This window comes from Anas platyrhynchos, chromosome 36 (genome assembly GCF_047663525.1).
Source record: "Anas platyrhynchos isolate ZD024472 breed Pekin duck chromosome 36, IASCAAS_PekinDuck_T2T, whole genome shotgun sequence".
Taxonomy (NCBI): Eukaryota; Metazoa; Chordata; class Aves; order Anseriformes; family Anatidae; genus Anas; species Anas platyrhynchos.
Genome location: NC_092624.1, coordinates 3,833,481 through 3,856,139, shown reverse-complemented (window position 1 = coordinate 3,856,139; position 22,659 = coordinate 3,833,481). Strand labels below are relative to the sequence as shown.

Genomic DNA, 22,659 nt, shown 5'->3' with positions numbered 1-22,659 from the left:
CTTTCCCTTGGAAGGGCATCCAGTACACCTGCAATGGACAATACCAGGGGTGCAAACACAGCCCTGCCATTTGCCATGGAGTAATGCAGATTACTGTGGAACAAGGGCAAGCTCCTGAGCACCTGTAGTGCATTGATGGCTTCCTCACATGGGACAGCAAAGCAGAGGAAGTCTTTGAGAAAGGGAAGAAAATAATCCAAATTCTCCTGAAAGCTGGTTTTTCCACTGGCCTGAGTAAGGTCAAGGGACCTGCCCAGGGAATGTTGAACGTGGGAGTAAAATGGCAGGATGCCACATCCCAATGAAAAAGGTCAATGAGGTAACAACTGTGTGCCCACCAGCTAAAAACCAGCAAAACAAGTTGTCATATTCTGGACAAGTGGGGTTGTAAGCAATAAATAACCCTTGGAAGAGATGAAAGTGGGTGTCCAAAAGGGTGTGGTGGAGGCTCTTAGTCCTGTGCATACAGGCCCAGCTGTGCCGCTAGTGCTTCACACTGCAGGTGGGGAAAATGGCCTGGCCAGGAGCCTTCGGCAGGAAAGAGCAGGAGAAAGTTGAGGTCATCCTCTGGCCTTCTGGAGCCAGGCTATTAAGGATCAGAAGCCCACGATGCTCCAAGTGTAAACAGAAGAGTGCCAGGGAGTCATGCCCAAAGGAAAATGGTGGGCCATGGGCCCAGAAACAAAGCATTCCTTGGGTCTAGCACATCCCAGGTCACGCAACAACCTCTTGAAAGATTGAGCCCTACCATGGAGTGTTAAAGGCTGGAATGAGGACATTGGGTGCAGAGGCATGGGAGCACTTGGCTGGACATTTTTGAGAAGCCACTTGGCCGCTTAACAGAAGAGCATCTGGCAAGTGGCCTGGTGCTACCCAAAGAAAGGCCCTACCTCCTGTGGGATGAAAGTCCCTGCAGTGCCCATTAATGGTGGGCAATGAACTGCATTAATCTGCCTTATGCAGAGTCTCTTTTGCCTGTTCTGGTCACTGGTGAGTGATCTCCCTGCCCTTATCTCAGTGCACAAGTCTTCTTCAACTAGAGTTTCTCGCCTATTCCTTTAAGGAAGGGATCTTAGAGAGCAGCGTGGGAGAGCTCAGGTGCCTTCAGGGTGAAGCCTCTGCCTTTCCTGGTTGTTGTGTGGTCGCATGGGGGTCAAAGTGTGGGTGCAGATGGCTCCCACAGTGCTGCACTGGCAGCAGTATGGCAACAGCTGAGACTCCCTGAGAGTTCTTCATAAGCTGATTCACCAACAGGATGAAGGAGAAATCTGCCCACAGCCTTGGCAACTTCCCCAGAGCACTGAAGTCACTTTGGCCTTTGTGCCGTCATCATTTGTGCAGACGTTGAAGAAAAGCAGAGTGATATGGTCAGAAGAGAGCAAAGCCAAGTGGGGACAAGAGGCAGGAGGGCTTTGCAGGAAGGATGCTGCCCTTGAGATACTTGTTAAAACTGTGGTGTGTGAGAGGACAGAAATAAAACAAAAACTACGTCCGCTGCTCAACAAAAGCAGCGGACGTAGCAGGTTTTAGGCAAGGCCCCCAGTGATGAGAGAGATGCTTAGTGTGGGCCAGGCTCACGTGGACAAAGAATGCCCACACAAAAGGTCCCAGCTGCACCGCAAGCTTCTGTCCCACTGTCCCCAGCTCAGAGCGAAGCAGAAACTCGAAGCAGACGGTGCTCCCCAAAAGCAGTGCCCCAAAAGATGCTGGGGCAGGCGCCATGGGCAAGGCTGTCTCCTTCTGTCCCTGCCGTCCTGCTGCTGGCACTCTGTGAGTTGGGGCATTGCTGGGTGTGGGGGCTGAGGGCTGGAGGGCTGCTGCTGGGGGTAGGACAGGCCAGTGGTGGGCAGAGGGGAGGATGGAGACAGTGTTTGTGCGCCAGGTGTGCAACACTGTGGGGCAGAGTTGCTTTGGAGAAAGCAAGATAGAGATTGCTTCCTTCAGCTCTGATACTGATCTTGCAAGGGGCACACTTCTCCAGCACCATAAATTGTCTGGAGTGTTGCTCTCAGACTCTAGGACTGCTGGCTTCTCTATGGAGCTATGGGACATACCTGGAACAAGAAATCCACACAAAATGGGATTGGGATTGGCATTGTTTGAGGGGATATTGAAGAGAGACATCATGAGAACATGCAGGCTGCTTAGCAGTGAGGATGTGAGCAGGGGCATCAGGATGAGCCTGGACACTGACCCTCTCAGCAAATCCCTCTCTGCCCCTTGGTACAGGTGGCAGCATGACCTCCCAGGACATCTGCATCTCCTCAGGTACTTGTGAGTCCTTCCCTCCCAGACCCAGGGCACTTGGAAGCCCAACCACTGTGAGCTCTGCCCTATGGAGCTCTGCCCTATGGCAGCCCTTCACTGCTGTGTCTCCTGCAGGGGATCTCCTGGCTCCTGCTCTCCAAATGAACTCAACTTCTGCTCAGCCAGGTACCACAGTTTTGCTCCAGTGTATTCTCCCTGTGGTGTCATCCGTAATAAGAATCATCATCTGCAAGGATGGCAAGCAGCTGTACAGCGAGAAAGCCCATCAAGGGCAGCTGAGCTACTCTGTGGTCTTGAACATCACGTCAAGAAGCGCAGGAAGATATACATGTGGGTACCAGCAGAGGAATGAGATGAAACAGAGGAGGAGCTCTGCCCTCAGTGCTGGCCGCATCCTGAATGTCCCAGGTGAGACATGTCCCCAGGCTGGAGGGGTGAGAAGGGATGGAGGCACTTGCCACCACATGGCTGTGCTGAGTCTGGAGCTGTGTGCTGCAGCAGGCTTTGGGGTGGTTCCCTCACGGGAGTGTTCCCTCTCCTCAGAGGCAGCCCCTACAGAGAGAGAGCAGCTCCCAATTGGTCCCTCTATTCCTGCAGCAGCACCTCTGCTGCAGAGATGGAGCATATGGCATGCTTCAACATCTGCCCTGTGAATTGATGAGTCTATGGCAGGAGAAATGTGGAGATTGTCATGATCTGGGCAGTTACCTATGTGTGAAGAAGAAGTCTACATTTATGGCTCTGAAAATGGGTCTGGAGCTCTTGGGTGAGAACAGGGACATACTGGAGTTCTTAGGTATTTGGAGACCTCTCTGTGGAACATCGAACCAGATGAAAGGGACATGGTATCGATCCAAGGGAGAAGACCACAGGGGTGCTGGACTGAGATGTAGGGGTGACAAGGTGCCTGCCTGGCAAGGACACAGCAGTGAGGACATGGCAAGGACCCAGCAGCAGGGACATGGGCAAAAGCGTGTGGGTGCCCCAGCTCTCACTCCCTCTAAAAAAAACCCTCTGTGTCCCAAGGTGCAGGTGCTGGCCTGACCACCCTGGACATCTACAGCTCCCCAGGTGAGGTTGAGCATGGGGATGGGTGACTGAAGAGAGGTGTGTGTGGGGTGGTGATGGCAAGGGAGAGGGAATTTGTTCTCTGGGCGAGAGCTCCTGGGAAGGAATCACTTCCTTGCATGGAACACAAAGCATTTTGTGTCCAGTTTTGGGATTCCCTGTTCAGGAGGGGCATAGAACTACTGGAGAGAGTCCAGAGGATGACTTCGGAGATGGTCAGAGGACCGGAGCCAAGAGAACTGAGCCTGTTTAGCCTGGAAGAGAGGAGACTGAGGGGAGACCTCATCCATGTCTATAAATATCTGAGGGGAGGGTGTTGAGAGGATGGAGCTAGTCTCTTTTCGATTGTGCCCAGGGAAAGAGCGAGAGGCAACGGGCTCAAATTGCAGTACAGAAATTCCATCTGAATATGAGGGGCATTTATTTACTGGGAGGGTGGCAGAGCACTGGAACAGGCTGCCCAGAGACGCTGTGGAGATACTCCTCTGGAGATATTCCAAATCCACCTGGATGCCATTCTGTGCAGTCTGTCCTAGATGATCCTGCTCAGCAGAAGGCTGGACTACAGAGGTCCCTTCTATCCTTGGCCATTTTGTAGTTGTGTGATCCTCTAGCCCCCAGAATCACAGAAATGTGAGAGTGGTGTTGCCATATTTAATCGGCAGGCACTCCTAAACGAAGCTATACTTAACCACTCATGAGGGAACTTAGACAGAAGATCCATGGGGGTCTATGTTGGCACAACAGCCGCGGGCATTTTATGCCTCCCCTGGGGATGGTGCTGGCTGTCGATGGAGAAATGTTCCCATGGGGCTGAGGCTCATTCTGGGAAGGATCTGGGTGCACTGTAGACACTAAGCCTGTCCTTTTGTCCTGCCAGGCAATGTGGCGAGTTCCCCAGCAAGTCCATCACCCCCAGGTGAGTAATTTTCTCCTGTACCCTCAGAACCCCCCAGCATGGGGAGTGGGTGTGCTGTGCTGCCTTCCCCAGGACATGGGGACAAGAAGGAGGTTTACCAGACAGGAGGTGAGCCAGCTGCTTGGGCATATCTACTCCCTGCCTCTCCCCATCACACCCCGCTGCCCTCACACCCTCTCTCCCCCAGCTCCCCATGCCCGGATCCTACACACCCTCCCCATAGGCATGGTGCTAGCAGTGGCAGCCGTCGGCCTCATCCTCCTGGCTGCAGGCAGCTGGTTTGCCATCAGGAAAGGTGAGGGAGTGGGGGAAGAAGGGGGGAAAGGCTGAGGCCGTGGGGGTCCTACTGCAGGGCTGGTGCAGTGGGAAAGTTGGTTGGGGGAACCTGGGGGTACACAGCTGGGTCAGACGGTGCCTGGAGGTGATGGCTGTGGGCAGCCCAGCTGGGGAGGCTGCTGAGGGAGCTGGGGAGCTTCAGCCTTCATCCCCCAGCCCCAAGATGGGAGCCAGGGCTGGGCAGCACCTTGGCCTGTGCACCTCAACTCCTGTTCTTCTTGCAGGTGCCTGCAGAGGGAGATGCCCAAGGTGAGCACCAAGGGCTCCTGGCTGTGAGGCATGGGGGAGGGAGTTGAGGGCATGGTGGGGCCCTGAGGTGTTCCTTGTTCAGGGGCATCTCCTGTGCAGAAGGCAGGAAGGATGGGGATTGTCTTGGGCTGCCCTCCAGTTCCATGCCAAATGTAGGAAAGCAACACTAAAGGGCATAAACCTCCAGACCCCTCCTCAGCACACGCACATCCCAGAACCATTCCATTCCTCTCCAGGCAACAGCACGTTGACAGACCACAGATGGAAACAACTGACTCTGGAGAAGTCACATGTGAGTACTACCTCCTCCCACATGGGAAGCCACATGCCCATCTCACCATGGGCATCCAGTGCAACTGTACATGCAATCCCACCCCTTCATTTCCCACTGGGAAATATAAAATCCCTGCCCGTTCATCAAGAGCAAGTTTCTCTCCAGCACCTCACATCCTCCTTCTTCCTTGCATGCAGAGTGTGCAAGGCTGCTGGCTACACAAGGGACATGGAAGCATCCCAGTGCTCCCAGGGACAAAGCCCCTTTCCTTGGGGGGTCCTTCAACACCTGTTGCAGCCCCAGGCTTCAATTCCCCCACTCCAGCCTCTGCTTTTGTCTTTTCTTCAGTTTCTCTTCAGAGGCATTTCTGCTTCAAGAGCAGGCCAAAGCATTGCACAGCAAGGAAAGGCATGGCTCCTTGCACTGGTGGGAAAAATATAGCTCGCTCTGAAACCACAAGCTGCAGCAAAGGGAGGATGTTGTGGTTGGGTGACAGGCTATAGATATATCCCCACTCTACGTACACCTCGCTCGAGTTGCAGCCCGACCTTGTTTTCCCATGACTGCACAGAGAACAGTTTGCAAGGTGTTCTGGCTGTGCAAAGAGAGGAGATGCCACAGAATTGTGAAAATACAAAAAATCATAGCATCTCTGCTACACTGCTGCTTAATGCACATCCCAGATCAGAGTGAAGGGAGAGGAAATGTGACCAGGCATTGAGTGCTGAGCCCAGGAGCTGATGCCCAACGCCAGGGTGTAGTTCCAACATTCACCAACAGGCAGAAAGGGCTCATGGTGTGTTTTTTTTTTGCCCCCACAGACTCCACCATCGTCCACGTTCGATGGGACAGGGTGAGTTGTGGCACAGCTGTGCACAGCTCCTTTCTGCAGTTCTGCAGCCTGGTGCACGCTCATTGTGCAGGGCTCACAGTCAGCAGCTGAAGTAACAGGGCTTTCTTTTCCCACTAAAGCCTTGTCCCATGCAGCAGATGAGCGACACCACGACGTATGCCATGGTGACCACCACGCAGACCCGATAACGCTGCCACAGGGGAAGGGCACAGGGGCCTTGCCCTCAGCTGCCTTTACTCTTTTGTAGCGGGCTCTTGCAACCATAACGTGGGGCTGGAGGGTGCACTTTGGGCTTCTTTGGGGTTTCTGTCACAGGAAAGGGCTGTATGTGTGTAGCCAAGAGGTTGAAGGACTCATATCTCTGTTTGCAATAAATTAATACCTCTAAAATATATCAGGTGTACCAAGTAATATTGTGAGTGTAGCAATGGTTTTTCCTCATATTAAATCATCTCCCTGTGCTCACTGGAAATTATGTATTCCTAAACTGCATTATAAAGTCACAGGGCTGGTCTTCCATGCACCCACACATTTGGACCTGTAGGGACCGGTATCGCTGCAGGGATGTGCTTGCATGTGTCTGCCAATTGGTGTGTGCGCTACAGATGTGGTTTTGTTTAGAAGAAAAATAAACATCTCTGGACATCCATAAATCCACAGGTCATGATGGGATGCTCCCGTGCGTGCTTAGGGAGTTGGTGGAAGTCATTGCTAGGCCATTATCCATTATCTGTGGAAAGTAATGGGCATCAGGAAAGTTGCCTGAGCACGGGAGGAAAGCAAATGTTAGTCCAGTCTTCAGAAAGGGAAAGAAGGATGACCCAGGTAGCTATAGACCAGTCAACCTCACCTCCATCCCTGCAAAGCTAATGGAACAACTTGGCCTTGGCGTTGTCTCCAGGCATATCAAGGATAAAAGTGTCAATAGGGGCAGTCAACATGGCTTCACCAAGGGGAAGTCGTGCTTGACCGAACTGAGAGCCTTTTATGAGGATATAACTGGGGGGATAGATGATATTAAAGCAGGGGATGTGGTCTATCTTGATTTCAGTAAAGCCTTTGACACCATCTCGCACAGCATCCTTGCAGCTAAACTGAAGAAGTGTGGTCTGGATGATTGGGTAGTGAGGTGGACTGTGATTTCATAGAATCATAAAATATCCTGAGTTGGAAGGGACCCTTAAGGATCATCAAGTCCAACTCTTGACACCGCACAGGTCTACCCAAAAGTTCAGACCATGTGACTAAGTGCACAGTCCAATCTCTTCTTAAATTCAGTCAGGCTCGGTGCAGTGACCACTTCCCTGGGGAGCCTGTTCCAGTGTGCAACCACCCTCTCTGTGAAGAACTCCCTCCTGATGTCAAGCCTAAACTTCCCCTGCCTCAGCTTAACTCCGTTCCCGCGGGTCCTGTCGCTGGTGTTAATGGAGAAAAGGTCTCCTGCCTCTCGACACCCCCTTACGAGGAAGTTGTAGACTGCGATGAGGTCTCCCCTCAGCCTCCTCTTCTCCAGGCTGAACAGGCCCAGTGCCCTCAGCCGTTCCTCGTACGTCTTCCCCTCCAGGCCTTTCACCATCTTCGTAGCCCTCCTCTGGACACTCTCTAACAGTTTCATGTCCTTTTTATACTGTGGTGCTGTATTTGTCCGAAGGGAAGAAGCCAGAAGGTTGTGGTCAATGGGGTGGAGTCAAGTTGGAGGCCTGTATCTGGTGGAGTCCCTCAAGGGTCAGTACTGGAACCAGTACTAGTCAATATGTTCATCAATGACTTGGATGAGGGAATATGAGTGCACTGTCAGCAAGTTTGCTGATGACACTAAACCGGGAGGAGTGGCTGACACAGTGGAAGGCTGTGCTTCCATCCCACGAGACCTAGACAGGATGGAGAATTGGATGGGGAGAAACGTAATGAAATATAATGAGGGCAAGTGTAGCATCCTTCATCTGGACAAGAGCAACCCCAGAGACACAGGTACAAGTTGGGGACTGACCAGTTGGAGAGCAGTGCAGGAGAAGGGGACCTGGGATTCCTGCTGAACAGAGGGATGACCATGACCAATACCATGCCTTTGTGGCCAAGAAGGCTAATGGCATCCTGAGGTGTATCAGAAGGGATGTGGTTAGTACATAGAGAGAGGTTCTTCTCCTGCTCTACTCTTCCCTGGTGAGACCACACCTGGACTATTGCATCCAGTTCTGGGCTCCACAGTTCAAGAAGGACAGGGAACTGCTTGAGAGAGTCCAGCACTGAGCCACAAAGATGATGAAGGGAGTGGAACATCTCCCTTACGAGGAAAAGCTGAGGGATCTGGGTCTCTTTAGCATGGAGAAGAGGAGACTGAGGGATGACCTTATTAATACTTAGAAATATGTGATGGGTGAGTGTCATGAGGACAGAGCCAAGCTATTCTCGGTGACATCTAATGATAGGACAAGGGGCAATGGGTGCAAGCTGGAACATAGGCTGTTTTACCCAAATAAGAGAAGAAACCTTTTCACAGTGAGGGTAACAGAGCATTGGAACAGGATGCCCAGGGGGGTTGTGGTGTCTCCTTCTCTGGAGACATTCAAAACCCGTCTGGACACATGCCTGTGTGACCTGATGTAGGAGTTCCTGTTCCTGCAGGGGGATTGGACTAAATGATCCTTCAAGGTCCCATCCAATCCCTAATATTCTGTGATTCTGTGATTCTGGGTCACTTTTTGAGTGCCACAGTAAGGACATCCTTTTTTCCAACATTCACTCAGATCATCAGTATCACACGCTTGTTTCAGGGTGAAGTCCCAAAGCACTGCAAGTGAGCATTGTTCTCCATCCCAACCCCGATTCTCTCACTCACCTTGCTATCCATAACCACTCCGCCTGGGCACATGTCCCTTACTTAGACTCAGAAATAGACTTTTAGCCTTTGGATAAACCCAGAACACGTGCTGGAGAGAAGGTGAAGGTGCCACTCCTTGTTTCCTCCTCCACTTGCCCCTTGGAGAAGACACGGTATATTTGTAGATGTTAATTGTCTCTAACAGAAAGTTCCCAAAAAGCAAGAAGGAGAGGATCACAGAGTCTATCTGCCATAGTAGACTCATGGCCACTGCTTTTATCAAAATTATCAACCCTTGCATCCCCAAGTGGGATGCCAAATAGAGCAGTTGTGCTTTAAATCCAGTGGGCAGGGAAGCAGCACAGAGCCACTTACTCAGCCAAACCCCACTGGGATCAGGGCAAGAGAATCATGACGGCAAAATTTAGGAAATTCATGGGTTGACATAAATGTGGTATATTAAGCAAAAATAGGGAAAAAAAAAAAAGTGATGAAAACAAAATTTCTCACTCTTAACTGACCCATGCCCATTAAGTCCCACAGTTATGGCAGGCCCTACAGAACTGCACCCCCACTTGTTCTTGTACAGCGCAAAGCAGGTTTCCAGGTGCACTAGGAAATGGGAGAAAAGGCAGAGATTTGGGGAAGAGAACCAGTGCCTCCTTGCCAGAAACCCCCAAGGCCTGGGTTGTGAGTGAGTCCCCTTCTGCACAGGACAGAGGGCTGCAGCACCAGGTCTCCCCATGGAGCCGCTGGCAGGCAGAGGGGCTCAGGCTGTGTAGCCGTGTAAACGGAACAACAGTTCAGGAGCTGATTTACAATTATCAAGCACATGCAAGGAGAATGAGCTAAAAAGTTCTCAGAAAGGCTGATGATGCTTTCTGGTGCCATGGGAGCTGTCAGTCAATGGGCTAAAGCTGGCTGGAGTCAAGGTCCAGTAGGGTTTTGCAGGGAGGATGCTGCCCCTGAGATGCAAGTGAAAATAATGTGTGGCAAAGTGTCTTAGTATCTGTAACTGAAAGTGCAGGCTCTGCACATGAAAAAGACGCATCAGGGGCTGAGGCAGGGCCTGGCTGGTCAGAGTGTCTGTCTGTGGGCAAGGCTCAGGCGGCTAAAGAAAGCCCACAGGACAGGTCCCAGCTGCACATCAAGCCTCTGTCCCACTGTCCCCAGCTCACAGCAAAGCAGCCACCTGAAGCCGACGCTGCTCCCCTAAAGCAGCTCCCCAAAAGATGCTGTGGCAGGTGCCATGGGCAAGGCTGTCTCCTCCTGGCACTGCAGTCCTGCTGCTGGTGATCTGTGAGTTGGGGCATTGCTGGGTGTGGGGGCTGAGGGCTGGAGGTCTGCTGCTGGGGCCAGGACAGGCCTGTGCTGGGCACAGGGGAGGATGGGCATTGCAGGCGTGGAGCACAGTGGGACAGTGTTGCTTTTGGGAAGACAGAAGGTCACTGCCCCTCTAAGCAAAGCTCTCTCTGCCCCATGCTGCAGGTGCTGGTGTCATCGCCCAGGACATCTGCAGATCCCCAGGTGAGGGAACAGTGTGGGGATGTGTGGCAGAGGGGAGGGGTGTGTGGGTGTGGTGACTGATATGGGAAGACAGAGGAAGTTTGTTCTTCCCATGTTAATCCCTTGACAGAAGACTTTTCACCATTTGGGATCCAGGTCTCTTTGTTTCTCTGCTGTCAGTAACGCTGCCCAGGCAATCTGTGTGCTGTTTCTCCAGGTGACCTCCCGGCTCCAGCCCTCTTCCTGAACACCTCCAGCAATCAGGAGGGGGAATTGGTTTCACTTCGCTGCACCATTGATGGCCCTTCAGTGCCTTCCCGGATTGTATTCTGCAAGGATAGGATGGAGGCCCACAGCCTGAAATGGCAACCATGGAAATTGAGCTACACCATAACTCTAAAGGTCACCCAGGAGAGCGAGGGGACATACACATGTGGATACCAGGTCAACGATGGCAGCAACCGAGTAAGAAGCTCTGCCCTCAGTGCTGGCCGCATCCTGGATGTCCCTGGTGAGACACGGTTCCACAGAGGTCTGGAGATAAGAGATAGAGGCACTTGCATTTAGACACCAGATCCATACGGGCCCATGTTGGCACAGCAGCTGTGGGCAATTTTACACCTCCACTGAGGATGGTGCTGGCTGTCAGTGGGGGGATGTGCCCATGGGGCTGTGTCTCCCCTGCCCCACACAGTTATGTTCAGGGGTGTTGCAGGACACAAGATCAGTATGTGCCTAGCCTGGGCAGAGCAGGCATGCTGCAGACACTCATACTGTCCCTTTCTCCTGCCAGGCACTGTGGCAGGTTCCCCGACATGGTCATCACCCCCAGGTGAGTGATTCCATCCTGCACACCCAGGGACACCAGTATGAAGTTCAGGGCTGCCAGGCTCTCCAGACATCCAGGGCGTGCTGACTTGCAGTCCCCTTGGCATTGGGACAAACAGGAGCTTTACCAGACAGGAGGTGTGCCGGCTGCACAGGCACATCCTGCTCCCTGCCTCTCCCCATCACACCCCGCTGCCCTCACACAGTCTCTCCCCCAGCTCCCCATGCCCGGATCCCACACGCCCTCCCCACAGGCACGGTGCTGGCAGTGGCGGCCATCGGCCTCGTCCTCCTGGCTGCAGGCAGCTGGTTTGCCATCAGGAAAGGTGAGGGAGTGGGGGAAGAAGGGGGAAAGGCTGAGGCTGTGGGGGTCCTACTGCGGGGCTGGTGCAGAGGGAAAGGAAGTGGGGGGAACCTGGGGGTGCACAGCTGGGGCAGGCGGTGCCTGTGGGTGATGGCTGTGGGCAGCCCAGCTGCGGAGGCTGCTGAGGGAGCTGGGGAGTTCCAGCCTTCGTCCCCCAGCCCCGAGATGGGAGCCAGGGCTGGGCAACACCTTAGCCTGTGCACCTCAGCCCCTGTTCTTCTTGCAGGTGCCTGCAGAGGGAGATGCCCAAGGTGAGCTCCAAGGACTGCTGGCTGTTGGGGTGTGCAGCAGGGAGTTGGGCGCATGGCAGGGCCATGCAGTGCTCTTCTTCTCAGCACACATGCACCTCAGAACCAGGGGGTTTGTGGAAGTGTTGCTAAGGACCTTCAGCACCTTTTCTCTGTCATCTCTCTATGCCTCTCTATGTTGCTGGTAGTGCTGAGGACTCTTCTTCTGACCCCAGACGTTTCTGTAAGTGCCAGTCCCTTCTTCACCCTTCTCTATGCACTGTGTGAAGTGCTGATGCCTTTGTCACAGCAAGCCGTGGCCATGGGAGCAACTGTGGTGAGGGGTGGGGAAGCCCTACCTGCTGTGTGTGGCTGGACACTAACTCAGGTTCTCTCCTCCAGATGCCAACATGGATGAGATGGGCAGAGTGAACGTGAGTTCAGCCCAAGGACAGCCTTCCACACTGAGCGTGCACGTGATGGCTGCAAGAGGGCAGGCTGTTGGAGAGCAAATGGAAGCCAAAAGTGCATCCAAATGCAGGAGCCTGGGAGCTTCGCATGGCTGTGCTCTGGCTGAATCCCCCTCCTTCCATGCTCCCAGCATTTCCCCATGGTGGGCACCGCCAGATCAAGTCTACTGCTTGTTCTCCCTTGTGTTTTGCAGCTCTCTCAATCCAACTGCTCTCAACACCCTCTGCATGCCAAAAGCTGAGCAAATGAGAGGCGATGCAGCTGGTTCTCTGAGAGAGGCAGAGGGCACTGGGGAAAGCCCGGCCGACCTTTCAGCTCTCAATAAAGCCATCCCAAACAGGAAGGAGCTGGTGTAGTTTTTCTTGGAAAGGTCTGTTTGCAAGGCTCTTCACATCTCTTCAGATTGACACCACCACCCCTTCGTGCATTGGTGTCTGTCTGTCTGTTCCGTCCCATTCCTGATGTGGTTGCATGGGTCAGAGGTGCCATCAGGAACACAAAGTCAGAGACATTTATTTGTCATCTGAGCAAAATAACATCTTCTGTGTACACAACTATTTGCACACACATGTGAGCACATCTGTGGTGTTTTTACTGGAGTGTGCAGTTGATCTCCAGCACAACCGGTCTCTCACTCCTACTTCTCTAAGAGGAATGGGGAGAGAATACAATGAAAAGGGCTCAAGGTTTGAGATTAGGTTGAGGATATAGCACAGTAATTATCATTACATGCAAAACAGAGTCAGCATATGTAGATGGTAACATTTATTACCTATTACTTCAAAGCTAGAGAAGTGAGAAACAAAGGAAACCAAAAGCATCTTCCCCCCCATCAACCCTTTTCCACCTCCTCTCCCCGAGCGGCGCAACAGAACAGGGGAATGGGCTTTATGGTCAGCTTATAGTGCTTCTTCTCTGCCACTCCTCTGTCACTCTTGTCCCCTGTGCTGTGGGTCCCTCCCACAGGATGCAGTCCTTGGTGAACTGATCCAGCATGGGCTGCCCACAGGCTACAGCTCTGCAAGAACTGCTCAAGATATGGATCCGTATCATGGGGTCCATCCCTCAGGAGCAAACTGCTCCAACCTGGGTCCCCCATAGGCAGCAGCTCCTGCCAGGTCACCTGCTCCTGCGTGGACTCCTCTCCACGGGCTACATGTCCGGCCCAGAATCTGCTCAGGCAGGGGTCTTCCACAGGCGGCAGCCTCTGTCGGTGCAGGGCCACCTGCTCCACCATGGTCTCCTCCATGGGCTGCAGCATGGAACCCTGCTCCACCGTGGTACTCCATGGGCTGCAGGGGGACATCCTGCTTCACCATGTTCCCCACTACAGGCTGCAGGGGACTTCTGCTCCAGTGCCTGGGGCACCTCTCCCAGTCCCTCCTCACTGTTCTTGGCACCTGCAAGGCTGTTCCTCACTCCTCTCACTCTCCCAGCTGCTGTATGGCGCAGCATTTTTTTTCCCTGTCTTATACATGCTCTCATGGAGAAACAAAATAACATCACATATTGGCTTAGGTCTAGTCAACAGTGGGGTCCTTACCAAACATAGGGCAGCTTCTAGATCCTTCTCACAGAAGCCACCCTTATGGCCCCCTGCTACCAAGACGTTGCCACTTAAAGCCACTACAACATCCCTGCAGTGATATCTGTCCCTGCAAGTCCAAATGTGCATCTCTGTGGATGGGTAGAAGAGCACCCTTGTGTCTTTATCGTGTAGTATACAAGTATGCATGTCATCCACTGAGCACAGGGAGATGTTTTAACTCGGTGAAGAAACATCGATACACTCACAGTATCATTTCATATACCTGATATACATTAGAGATCTTAATGTGTTGCAAAGAGAGAAATGAGTCCTACATCCTCTTGGCTAGACACACACAGCTTTTCCCTGTGACAGCAAACCCCAAAGAAGCCCAAAAGGCAACCCCCACCCCATGTTATGGCTGCTCAAGCCCTTTACAGGAGAGCAAAGGCAGCCATGGACAAGGCTCCTGTGCCCTTGCCCTGTGGCAGCGCTATCGGGTCTGGGTGCGGGTCACTGTGGCATATGTCGTGGTGTTTCCCATGTGCTGCACAGGAGGAGGCTTTAGGGGGGAAAGAAACCCTGTTACTTCAGCTGCTGACTGTGAGCCCTGCACAATGAGCGGGCACCAGGCTGCAGGAGTGCAGAAAGGAGCTGTGCACAGCTGTGCCACGATTCACCCTGTCCCGTCGAACGTGGACGACGGTGGAGTCTGTGGGGGCAAAAAAAAAACACACCATGAGCCCTTTCTGCCTGTTGGAGGAGGACTGAAACCCACCCTGGCTTGTCTGGGATGCCTGGGCTCAGTACAAAATGGCCAGCCTCATTTCCCCTCCCATTACCCTGTTCTGGGACATGCCTTAAGCAGCAGTGGAGCAGAGAAGCTGAGGTTTTGGTGTATTTCCACCGTTCTGTGGCATCTCCTCTCTTTGCACAGCCAGCACACCTTGCAAACTGCTCTATGTAGGCTTCAGAAAAGAAGGTAATGCTGCAACTCGTGCTAAGTGTACGTAGAGTGGGGATATATCTATAGCCTGTCGCCCAACCACAACATCCTCCCTTTGCTGCTGCTTGTGGTTTCAGAGCGAGCTATAAGATACTTTTCCCACCAGTGCAAGGAGCCATGTCTTTCATTGCTGTGCAATGCTTTGGCCTGCTCTTGAAGCAGAAATGCCTCTGAAGAGAAACTGAAGAAAAGACAAAAGCAGAGGCTGGAGTGGGGGGAATTGAAGCCTGGGGCTGCAACAGGTGTTGAAGGATTCCCCAAGGAAAGGGGCTTTGTCCCTGGGAGCACTGGGATGCTGCCATGTCCCTTGTGTAGCCAGCAGCCTCGCACACTCTGCATGCAAGGAAGAAGCAGGATGTGAGGTGCTGGAGAGAAACTTGCTCTTGATGAACGGGCAGGGATTTTGTATTTCCCAGTGGGAAATGAAGGGGTGGGATTGCATGTACTGGTGCACGGGGTTCTCAAGGGGAGAGGGGCATGTGGCTTACTCCAAGGGAGGAAGTAGTACTCACACTGGATGTCACCACTGTTGATGTCTTCCATCTGTGAGCTGTCAATGTGCTGCTGCCTAGAGAGGAATGTGAATGGTTCTGGAGTGTGCATGTGCTGAGGAGGGGACATGAGCCTTATGCTCTTTGGTGTTGTTTCCTACATCTGGCATGTTCCCCATCTGCTTGAGAAAGGTTTATCTCACAGGGTCCAGGGGGTTCTGGGACAGCAATTAGCAGGGCTCATTTGGAGACTTTCAAGCAGGGGGATGGGGTTGTAGCAGGGCTTGCACTAGTGGGGCAGCACCCTCGCAGAGATGAAGACTGGCAGGCCTCCTACCCCCATGGGGTGAAATTGGTGTGCTCAGCTCCTTCCCTGAAGTACATGGACACTAATGCACATGGCATGGGGAATAAGCAGGAGGAGTTAGAAATCAGTGTTTGATCAGGAGACTGTGATCTGTTGGCAATTACAGAGACATGGTGGGACAGGAGGTTACCCAGGTAGGCATCCAGATGGGCCTTGAATATCTCCAGAGATGGAGAGTCCACAACCTCCCTGGGAAGCCTGTTCCATTGCTCTGTCACCCTCAGTGTGAAGGAGTTCTTCATAGTGGGCCAAATCCCTCTGTCTCCCACACTGAAGGTATTTGGATACATTGATAAGATCTCCTCTCAGTCTTCTTTGCTCCAGGATGAGTAGACCCATGTCTCTCAGCCTTTCTTCACAGGGAAGATGCTCCAGGGTTTGTATCATCTTTGTGGCCCTCCGCTGGACTTTTTCCAGGAGATCCCTGTCTTTTTTGTACCAGGGAGCCCAGAACTGGACACAGCACTCCAGGTGAGGCCTGAGCAGGGCAGAGTAGAGGGGAAGGATCACCTCCCTTGACCTGCTGCCCACACTCCTTTTAATCCACGCCAGGATCCCATTGGCCCTCTTGGCCACCAGGGCACACTGCTGGCTCATGGCCAACCTGTTGTCCACCAGGACCCCCGGGTCCTTCTCCTAGTCACAGGTCTCCAGCCAGACTATGCACCGCTGATCACCACCTTCTGAGCTCGGCCAGTCAGCCAGTTCTCAACCCACCTTACTGTCCACTCCTCTATCCCACACTTTCTCAGCTTTGCTAGCAGGATGTCATGGGAGCCAGTATCGAAAACCTTGCTAAAGTCAAGGTAGGTGACATCCACTGCTCTCCCCTCATATACCCATCAGCTGATGCCATCATAGGAGGCAACGAGGTTGGTCGAGCACGACTTCCCCTTGGTGAATCCATGCTGACTACTCCTCATAACCTTCTTCTCTTCCAGTTGCTTGGAGATGGCATTCAGAACAAACTGTTCCAACACCTTTCTAGGGACAGAGGTGATACTGACTGGTCTGTAGTTTCCTGGATCCTCCTTCTTGTCTTTCTTGAAGACCAAAGTGGCATTGGCTATTCTGCAGCCTTCAGGCACCTCTCCTGTTCTCCAGGACCTTTCAAAGACGATAGAGAGTGGTTCAGCAATCACCTCTGCTAATTCCCTTAGGACACGTGAATGCATCCCATCGGGACCCATGGATTTGTGTGCTTTGAGCCCACTCAGATGCTTCCGATCCACTCTCTCATCTACCAGGGGGGAGCCCTCCATTTCCCAGACCCTTTCTCCTCCCTTCAGGGTTGTGGAGTCCTGGGGGGGAGTCCTTGAAACAAAGACTGAAGTAAAGAAAGCATTCAGTATTTCTGCCTTTTTGGCATCTCCCGTTACCAGGACACCCCTTTGGTTCATCAAGGGACCCACATTATCCCTAGTCTTCCTTTTACTGTTTACATACTTAAAAAAAACCCTTCTTATTATCTCTTACCTCTTTTGCAAGCCTTATCTCTAGGTGGGCTTTAGCCTTCCTTGTCACATCCCTGCAGGCCCTGACAACACTTGTATACTCCTCCCAAGAGGACAGGCTCTTTTTCCACATTTCATAGACCTTCCTTTTCCTTTTGATCTTATTGATGAGCTCCTTGTTCATCCATGCAGGTTTCCTTCCCTTTTAGCCTTACTTCTTCCACCAAGTTTCATCTTAAACTCCACCGTCCCATGGTCACTGCATCCTAAGCTGTCTCCAACCTTCACATCCCTAACAAACCCATCCCTGTTGGTAAAGACAAGGTCCAGGAGCACACCCTGTCTCATTGGCTCCTCCACCACCTGGGTCAGAAAATTATCTTCAACGCATTGTAGGAACTGTTTGGAGTGTGCATGTCTGGCTGAGTTGCTTACCCAACAGATGTCTAGATAAGTGAAGTCCCCCAAGAGAAACAGTGCCAAGGATCATGAGGCTACTTCCAGCTGCTTGTAGAAGGCCTCATAGACTTCCTCCTCATGATCTGGTGACGTGTAGTACACCCCTACAACAGTGTCCCCCATACCAGCCCATCCCTTAATTCTCACCTACAAGCTCTGCACTTGTCCTTCACCCTCCTCCAGGTGGAGCAGGGTACACTCTAATTGCTCCCTCACATAAAGGGCAACCCCACCCCCTCGTTTCCCCAGCCTGTCCTTCCTAAAAGAGACATAGCCCTCCATGACAGCATTACAGCCATGTGAGCTGTCCTACCATGTGATGGTGAGGCAGCTAAGATGACACAGCACAGGTGATGCAGAGATACAGGTAGTCCTTGAGAGATGCTCTCTCACTAGAGGCTTCGTTGGAAAAGGAACACTCCTGTGGGGGAACCACACCAGAGCCATGCCCTGCCTGCTGCAGTACAATGCTCCAGCCTCAGCAGTGTCCCTGTCCCACTGCCCCCACTGCCCTGGGGCTGATTCTCACCTGGCACAGATGGGGTTCAAGCAGCACTGATAGCAGAGCACCCAAACTGATTGGGGACTGGCCATGAGGACACTGAGCACGTCCCCTTTGTCCTCTGGGGTTAGCAGTATATGGAGGATGCTCCTCTGCTCTGGTTTCACTTCTCACCTGTGACTGCCAAGTCCTGGGGGACACTGCGGGCAGAGTTCTTCACTTGGTTGCTCTGATCCTTGAGCTGGTTCATCCAGCACAGATGATAACTTCCTGATAAAAATGGTGGATGTGCCAACTAGGAGAAGAGTGCTGTCAGAGCTTGTTGCCATTAACAAGGAGGGGTTGGTTGACACAGAGAATCACAGAATCACAGAATTGTAGGGGTTGAAAGGGATCTCAAGAGATCCTCGGGTCCAACCCCCCTGCCAAAGCAGTTTCCTTAATGCAGGTTGCCCAGGTACGAGTCCAGACAGGACTTTAGTATCTCCAGAGATGGAGAGTCCACAACCTCCCTGGGCAGCCTGTTCCAGTGCTCTGACACTCTCACTGTGAACAACTTCTTTCGCAGGTTGGTGTTGTTAGGAATGTTTTAACAATTCGTGTCCATAAAGAACAGTCCTGTCTGCCTCTGGGTCCTGCACTGGCAATTTAATTCTTGAACCACAGATGCAGTGTGTCCCAGTCTCCCCCTCATTATAGTCAATTTATCAAGTCTTCAGAAAATACTCCTCAAATTTATGAACCTGTTTGCTTTTGTTATTCCGAACTTCTATTTCTAACAGTTACAGCCTTTTTTTTGGTCTTCTTCGAGATTAACTTAACACTGCTATAGGTGTGACTGTCCCTGTGAATGGCTGGTGAAGAATTTTTTAATTACTCGTGAAGTGTCAATAAGAAAGTTATTTGTGTTTGTATGAAGTCTTTGATGTCTGGGGGTTTCAGAACAACTGATAACAACTAGTGACTGTTATGGGATACTATGCAAGCCTCTGATATCTGGCCAGGTGGCCAAGAGATTAAGAAGAAGAAAAAAAGAAGCTGAAGGACGGCTGGGAGACAAGACCTGCAGGGGATGTTCTATAAACTTGATACGGTGCCAAGGGAGTACAAAGGGGAAGGACGAGAAAAAAACTTGGAGAGGAAGACTACGAGCCTTCAGCATGAAAAACCCCTGGAGACCCCCAGAGGGACCACCGGAGACTGATGCGCATGCTCCAGTAGGAGGGACTGGACCCCGGAAGCTAATTATAATAACCTGTTTTTTTTAGAAGTAGTAATGAATATGTATTAGTCTAGGAGCATAAAAATCAGCTACTTGATGTAACTGGTGTGCGTCCTGGTGGAGCGGAGACTCCCGGCACACCCAGCGCTCTATTCTTTTAATAAATCCTATTTTTTTATTTAATCCTATTTTGAAGATTGAGCCATTTCTAACAGTGTGGGACTTCCAGTGCTCCATTTTTTTTGACCACTGCCCCTTCTCCTATCTCCAGAAACAACTGAAAAGAGGTTGGCCAAATCCTCTCAGTCTTCACAAGGTTGAAATTTGAGGACAGCCTTGGTTGTGGCGACCATGAGATGGTGCAGTGCAGGATCTCGTGGGGCAGGAAGAGAATACAGAGCAGAATCACAACCCTGGATTTCAGCAGGGAAAAATTTGGCCTTTTCAGACAATTGCTAGGGGAAATTTCTATGGGACAAGGTACCTGAAAGAAAGGGTCCCAAGACAGTTGGTTAGTGTTCAAGGACTGCTTCTTCCCAGTTCAAGATCTGAGCATCTCAGCAGGTTGGAAATCAGGAAAGATAGCCAGGAGACTTGTTAAAGAGGGAACTGCTGGGCAAACTCAAGTGGAAGAGGAAAGTCTACAGATCATGCAAGGAGGGTGCGGCCACTTGGGAGGAATATAAGACTGTTATCAGAGGATGTAGGGAGGCAACTAGGAAAGCTAAGGTCTCCTTAGAATCAAAACTTGCAAGTGGGTCAGGGAGAAATGGAAGGGCTTGTACAAATATATTGCAGATAAAATAACACTAGAGGCAATGGAGGGCTACTGATGAATGAGATGGGTTCATCAGTTAACAACTTTGCCCGGTAACAGAAAACACTGTTGCTATCACCAACCATGGGGCTTGTCCACCCCCAAGGCAATACACCCACAAAGGAATGCACCCCAGGATTCTGAGGGAACTGGCAGAAGTCATTGCCAGACCACTCTCCTGTTTGCATTTGCTAGGATGAAGTAATGGCCACTCTGAGCAGGACTGGAAGAGCCCTGCCACCAGCCAGGTGGAGAAAATGGTCAATGGCATTGACTGGACAGTGTGAATGCAAAGGCCTTGCACATGAGAACCATGAGAGTATGAGGCTCGGGTAGACAGTGGCACACAGAGGACCCTACTGCCATCAGGTTATTGGGGGCAGAACCCTTCTATTTCTGGAGGGACAGGGGGATGCAAACCATTGTCTGAACTGCAGGCTGAAATGAGCCCAACTGGCAATGAGTGAGCAAAGCCGTCTGGTTGGTGGCCCTGGAAAGAGACTGCTGAGGGGAAGGAAGAGGGCTTCTCTGACAGTGCTCTGGTAGCACAGAATCACAGAATGTTAGGAATTGAATGGGACCTGGAAAGATCATCTAGTGCAAATACATCAGCATCCCCAAAAGTACTTGTTAAATGAATGGAACAAACAGGAGTCATTTGTAAATTTACTGCCCAAAAAGGAGAGAGGCAAAATGTTATTACTCACCACTACCTGGCTCATGACCATGCAGTGGCACAGCAATGGTATCCCCTGCAAAATGGCTCCCCGTTATTATTGTACAGCACAAAATGCTCTTTTTTTCCACAGCAAAATTGTGTTTCCACGTGCGCTCAGAAAGGGTAGGAAAGGCAGAGATTTTGGGAAAGGAGCCAGTGCCTTCTTGCCAGACACCCCCAAGACATGGTGTTGAAGTGACTTCCCTTCTTACATGGGACACGGGCTGCAGCACCAGGTCTCCCCATGGAGCTGCTGGCAGGCAGAGGGGCTCAGGCTGCACAGCCTTGCACAAACAACAACAGTACAGAGGCTGAGCATCGACAGGGGATGCAGCAGTGCTGTGCCCACATGGGTGTGGAAAAGAAGGAAAAGGATTTTGGACAGGCTGCAGATGTTTTCTAGCCTGATGGAGAGCCGCAAAACAATGAGACAAATCTGGCAATAGGAAAAGGGGCAGGAGGCCACTGTTGGAAGAATACTGCCATGAGATACACGTAAAAACAGCATGATCTGCAGTGTGTGAGCGGACAGAAATAACAGCGGGGGCTCAACAAAAGCAGCGGATGTAGCAGGGGCTGAGGCAGGGCCCTGCTGATGAGAGCCTCTTAGTGTAGGCAAGGCTCATGTGGCCACAGAAAGCCCACAGGACAGCTCCCAGCTGCACTGCAAGTCTCGGTCCCACCATCCCCAGCCCAGAACAAAGCAGACACCTGAAGCAGACGCTGCTCCCCAAAAGCAGCACCCCAAAAGATGCTGGGGCAGCCACCATGGGCAAGGCTGTCTCCTTCTGGCCCTGCCGTCCTGCTGCTGGCACTCTGTGAGTTGGGGCATTGCTGGGGGTGGAGGCTGAGGGCTGGAGGGCTGCTGCTGGGGGCAGGACAGGCCCATGGTGGGCACAGGGGAGGATGGGGACAGCATGTGGGGCAGGTGTGCAGCACTGTGGGGCAGAGTTGGTTTGGGGAAGGCAGGAGGTCGCTGTCCCTCTAGGCAAAGCCCTCTTTGCCCCTTGGAGCAGGTGCTGGAGTGACCAACCAAGACATCTGCAGCTCTCCAGGACTGCAGGAGCATGGAGGTGAGTCCCAAAAATGAACATGTCCTGCAGAAAGAGATGGGATCATTGAAAGGGATTATTCCCTCACAATTCATTGTGTAAACTCCAGGAGAGCAGATTCTCCCAGCCTTCGCATGCAGTTGGTTTTGCCAGCAGGCAGTCACTAACGCTTGCCTGGGGAATCCCTGTGCCTTCTCTCCAGGTAACGACCAGACGCCAGTCCTGTACCTCAACGCTTCCAGTGCCCAGGAGGGGGAAATAGTTTTCTTTCAATGTACCATTGATGCTCATTTTCCTGCTACGCGAGTTGTCTTCTGCAAGAATGGGATGGAGGAGCACAGTCTGAAAGCTCAGCAGGGCAGGGTCATCTACCCTCTAGTAGTGAACATCACCTCCAGAAGTGCTGGGATGTACACGTGTGGGTACCAGCAGAGGAATGACAGCAACTGGGTGAGGAGCTCTGCTCTCAGTGCTCCCTGGACGCTGTCTGTGCCAGGTGAGACACAGCCCCAGGGTGGTGGGGACAGAAGGGGCGGGGACACCACAGAGACTGGAGCTGTGTGCTGCGGTAGGCAGGGCATGTCTCTGGTGTGGTTCCCCCACGGAAGTGTTCCCACTCCTCCAAGGGAGCCCCTCGAGAGAAAGCTGTTATCAAGGGTCCACCTCTGCTGCAGACTTGGGGATGTGCTGGGTGGAGGCACAGAGTGCAAGGACCCTAGGTTGAGATATGGTTGCTCCAAGGACTGCCCTTTACATTGATGAGCCTGTGGCCAGGGAAATCATATTATTGTCATGAGATGGGCTACAGCATATATGTGAGTAAAAGTAAGTTCTGGCAAACAGAAGGGATACCACAGTG

The 22,659-nt window shown here is 52.1% G+C and overlaps 1 protein-coding gene and 1 long non-coding RNA gene across 3 annotated transcripts; both read left to right on the top strand.

Annotated features, from left to right (window-relative positions):
- The first annotated feature begins 1,531 nt into the window (after positions 1 to 1,531).
- On the top strand, positions 1,532 to 6,354 carry LOC119715464 (uncharacterized). 2 transcript variants are annotated; one of them, XM_072032125.1, is made up of 8 exons: positions 1,533 to 1,770; positions 2,230 to 2,676; positions 4,217 to 4,255; positions 4,443 to 4,550; positions 4,816 to 4,840; positions 5,077 to 5,132; positions 5,936 to 5,967; positions 6,087 to 6,354. In XM_072032125.1, the coding sequence occupies exons 1-8, from the start codon at positions 1,590 to 1,592 to the stop codon at positions 6,153 to 6,155; spliced, it is 957 nt and encodes a 318-aa protein (XP_071888226.1). In that variant the 5' UTR covers positions 1,533 to 1,589; the 3' UTR covers positions 6,156 to 6,354. The 2 variants fall into 2 exon arrangements, with proteins under 2 accessions (XP_071888227.1, XP_071888226.1); XM_072032126.1 differs by lacking the exon at positions 4,443 to 4,550 and having other exon boundaries at positions 1,532 to 1,770.
- Positions 6,355 to 10,518: 4,164 nt separating this feature from the next.
- Positions 10,519 to 12,495, top strand: LOC113841231 (uncharacterized). The gene is made up of 3 exons (XR_005262525.2): positions 10,519 to 10,805; positions 11,088 to 11,448; positions 11,713 to 12,495. It is a non-coding gene; the product is annotated as an uncharacterized lncRNA (long non-coding RNA).
- Positions 12,496 to 22,659: the final 10,164 nt, after the last annotated feature.

Coding starts and splice junctions, on each gene's coding strand:
- LOC119715464 (XM_072032125.1), top strand. CDS start 1,590: ATGCCCACACAAAAGGTCCCAGCTGCACCGCAAGCTTCTGTCCCACTG. Junction 4,841..5,076: donor TGCAGAGGGAGATGCCCAAG/GTGAGCACCAAG, acceptor ATTCCTCTCCAG/GCAACAGCACGTTGACAGAC. Junction 5,968..6,086: donor TCCACGTTCGATGGGACAGG/GTGAGTTGTGGC, acceptor TTCCCACTAAAG/CCTTGTCCCATGCAGCAGAT.